Source organism: Gavialis gangeticus, unplaced genomic scaffold (genome assembly GCF_001723915.1).
Source record: "Gavialis gangeticus isolate Ggan-Ray unplaced genomic scaffold, GavGan_comp1, whole genome shotgun sequence".
Lineage (NCBI taxonomy): Eukaryota > Metazoa > Chordata > Crocodylia > Gavialidae > Gavialis > Gavialis gangeticus.
This window is the reverse complement of record NW_017728992.1, coordinates 96,302,856-96,304,312: the sequence shown is the minus strand read 5'-3', so window position 1 is coordinate 96,304,312 and position 1,457 is coordinate 96,302,856. Positions and strand designations below refer to the sequence as shown.

The 1,457-nt window shown below is 42.1% G+C and overlaps 1 protein-coding gene across 2 annotated transcripts in view; it reads left to right on the top strand.

Annotated features, from left to right (window-relative positions):
- The window catches only part of SMCHD1 (structural maintenance of chromosomes flexible hinge domain containing 1), a 188,403-nt gene that overhangs the window by 124,573 nt on the left and 62,373 nt on the right, over window positions 1–1,457 (top strand). For both annotated transcript variants that reach the window (XM_019525875.1, XM_019525868.1), the window contains one exon: window positions 1,206–1,340. In XM_019525875.1, the coding sequence (XP_019381420.1) occupies window positions 1,206–1,340 (135 nt within the window). The remainder of the gene's footprint in view (window positions 1–1,205; window positions 1,341–1,457) is intronic.

Genomic DNA, 1,457 nt, shown 5'->3' with positions numbered 1-1,457 from the left:
CCCCCCCCGCGCCCTATAGACTTTCTTGCAAGGAGCTGCAGGAATTACTCTCCATGCTGCCTGGCTGTCATATACATGTGTGCTATATCACCCTCCTGCTCCCCCCAGTCCCAAACAGCCCTTTGCAGTAGCAAAACTTCACTTAGATGCTGTTAATTGGAAAGGGAAAGAATATGGCTGGTAAAAAGTGGAGAGGTTACCTGGGGAGTCGGATGTTAGGCAGGTTATAAATGTGTCATAACATGCTTTTGCTGATCTTGGTTGTTTCAGTTGGGCAACTGGGATAAACAAATCCAAAGCATTTATAACAGTATTAATCTCTGAACTAGAAGGGTTCATCAGTGTAATTATACTAGCAAAACTCTTCAAATGATGAGTAGTGGATCTAACATTTTATTATTATGACATGAGCTGTTGAAAATTAAACCTGTAAGCTATCCTTTTGTTACTAAGCAGACATTGGGCAAGCCTATACACATTATTAATACAAAGTAATAAGCTCCGGCGCAATTTACACTAATTTATTGCTCCCGGGTGTGCCTTTTGAACATGTGCCCAAGACCACAGCATGTTGAGCTGGGTCAGAGCAGCCCTACCTGGCAGGGGGCCCCAGGGGTAAGCTTGCCAGCCCAGAGCTGCTCCAACCCAGCTCAGAGAGGCTAGCTGGAGCACCGGGGATGCTCCAGTGTGGGGCTAGCCAGTAGGCAGCACCCATGCTGAAACACCCTTGTGAAACACCCAACTGTGTCAGTGTCTACGTGTGCGGTGCTGACAAGTAAAAAAAAACAAAAACAAAAAAAGAAAAAACTCCACAGCAGTATAGTACTTGTATTTACCAGTACTATCCTGCTGGGCAGTTTATTAGTTTCCTGCAGCCTAATAGGCCTGTACACGTAGATGTGAGATGTTTACTGTGGAGCTAATTAGTCTAGTCCAAAGTAAACATCTTATGTAGATGTGCCCATCATGTCCCCTCATATTTCCCTTTTTAAATAAGTACCTCTGTTGTAACCTTATCCGTCCTATTATTAGTTGTCATTTCTTGGTTTGACAAATCTGGTTTTTAGACTGCACACCTCTTAAAAGGAAGAGACCTAATTGTTTAATTATGAGCCATGTACACCTTTTTGAATGTGCAAAAAAAATAATACTTGTTTAAATGTAGTAAGCTCTAAAAAATACACTTTAATTATGCATTTAAATAGTTTTTAGGTGCTCCAGAACTTCCTGTGTATGCTGTGGATTGCAGTAATGGTGGAACAAATATTTTAACTGGACCAGTTGTGCATGTGCAAAATATAAAAAAGGACCAGATGCTCAAAGCAAGGATTGAAATACCTGTAAGTAACTACCAGGGAACAATAATGTGAAAGACTGGTATAAAGATGGATTTAAGTGGTAGGCTGCAAATTTAGGCTGCTTATAGACACCACCTTTCTGCCCCCCCCCCCCCCCCC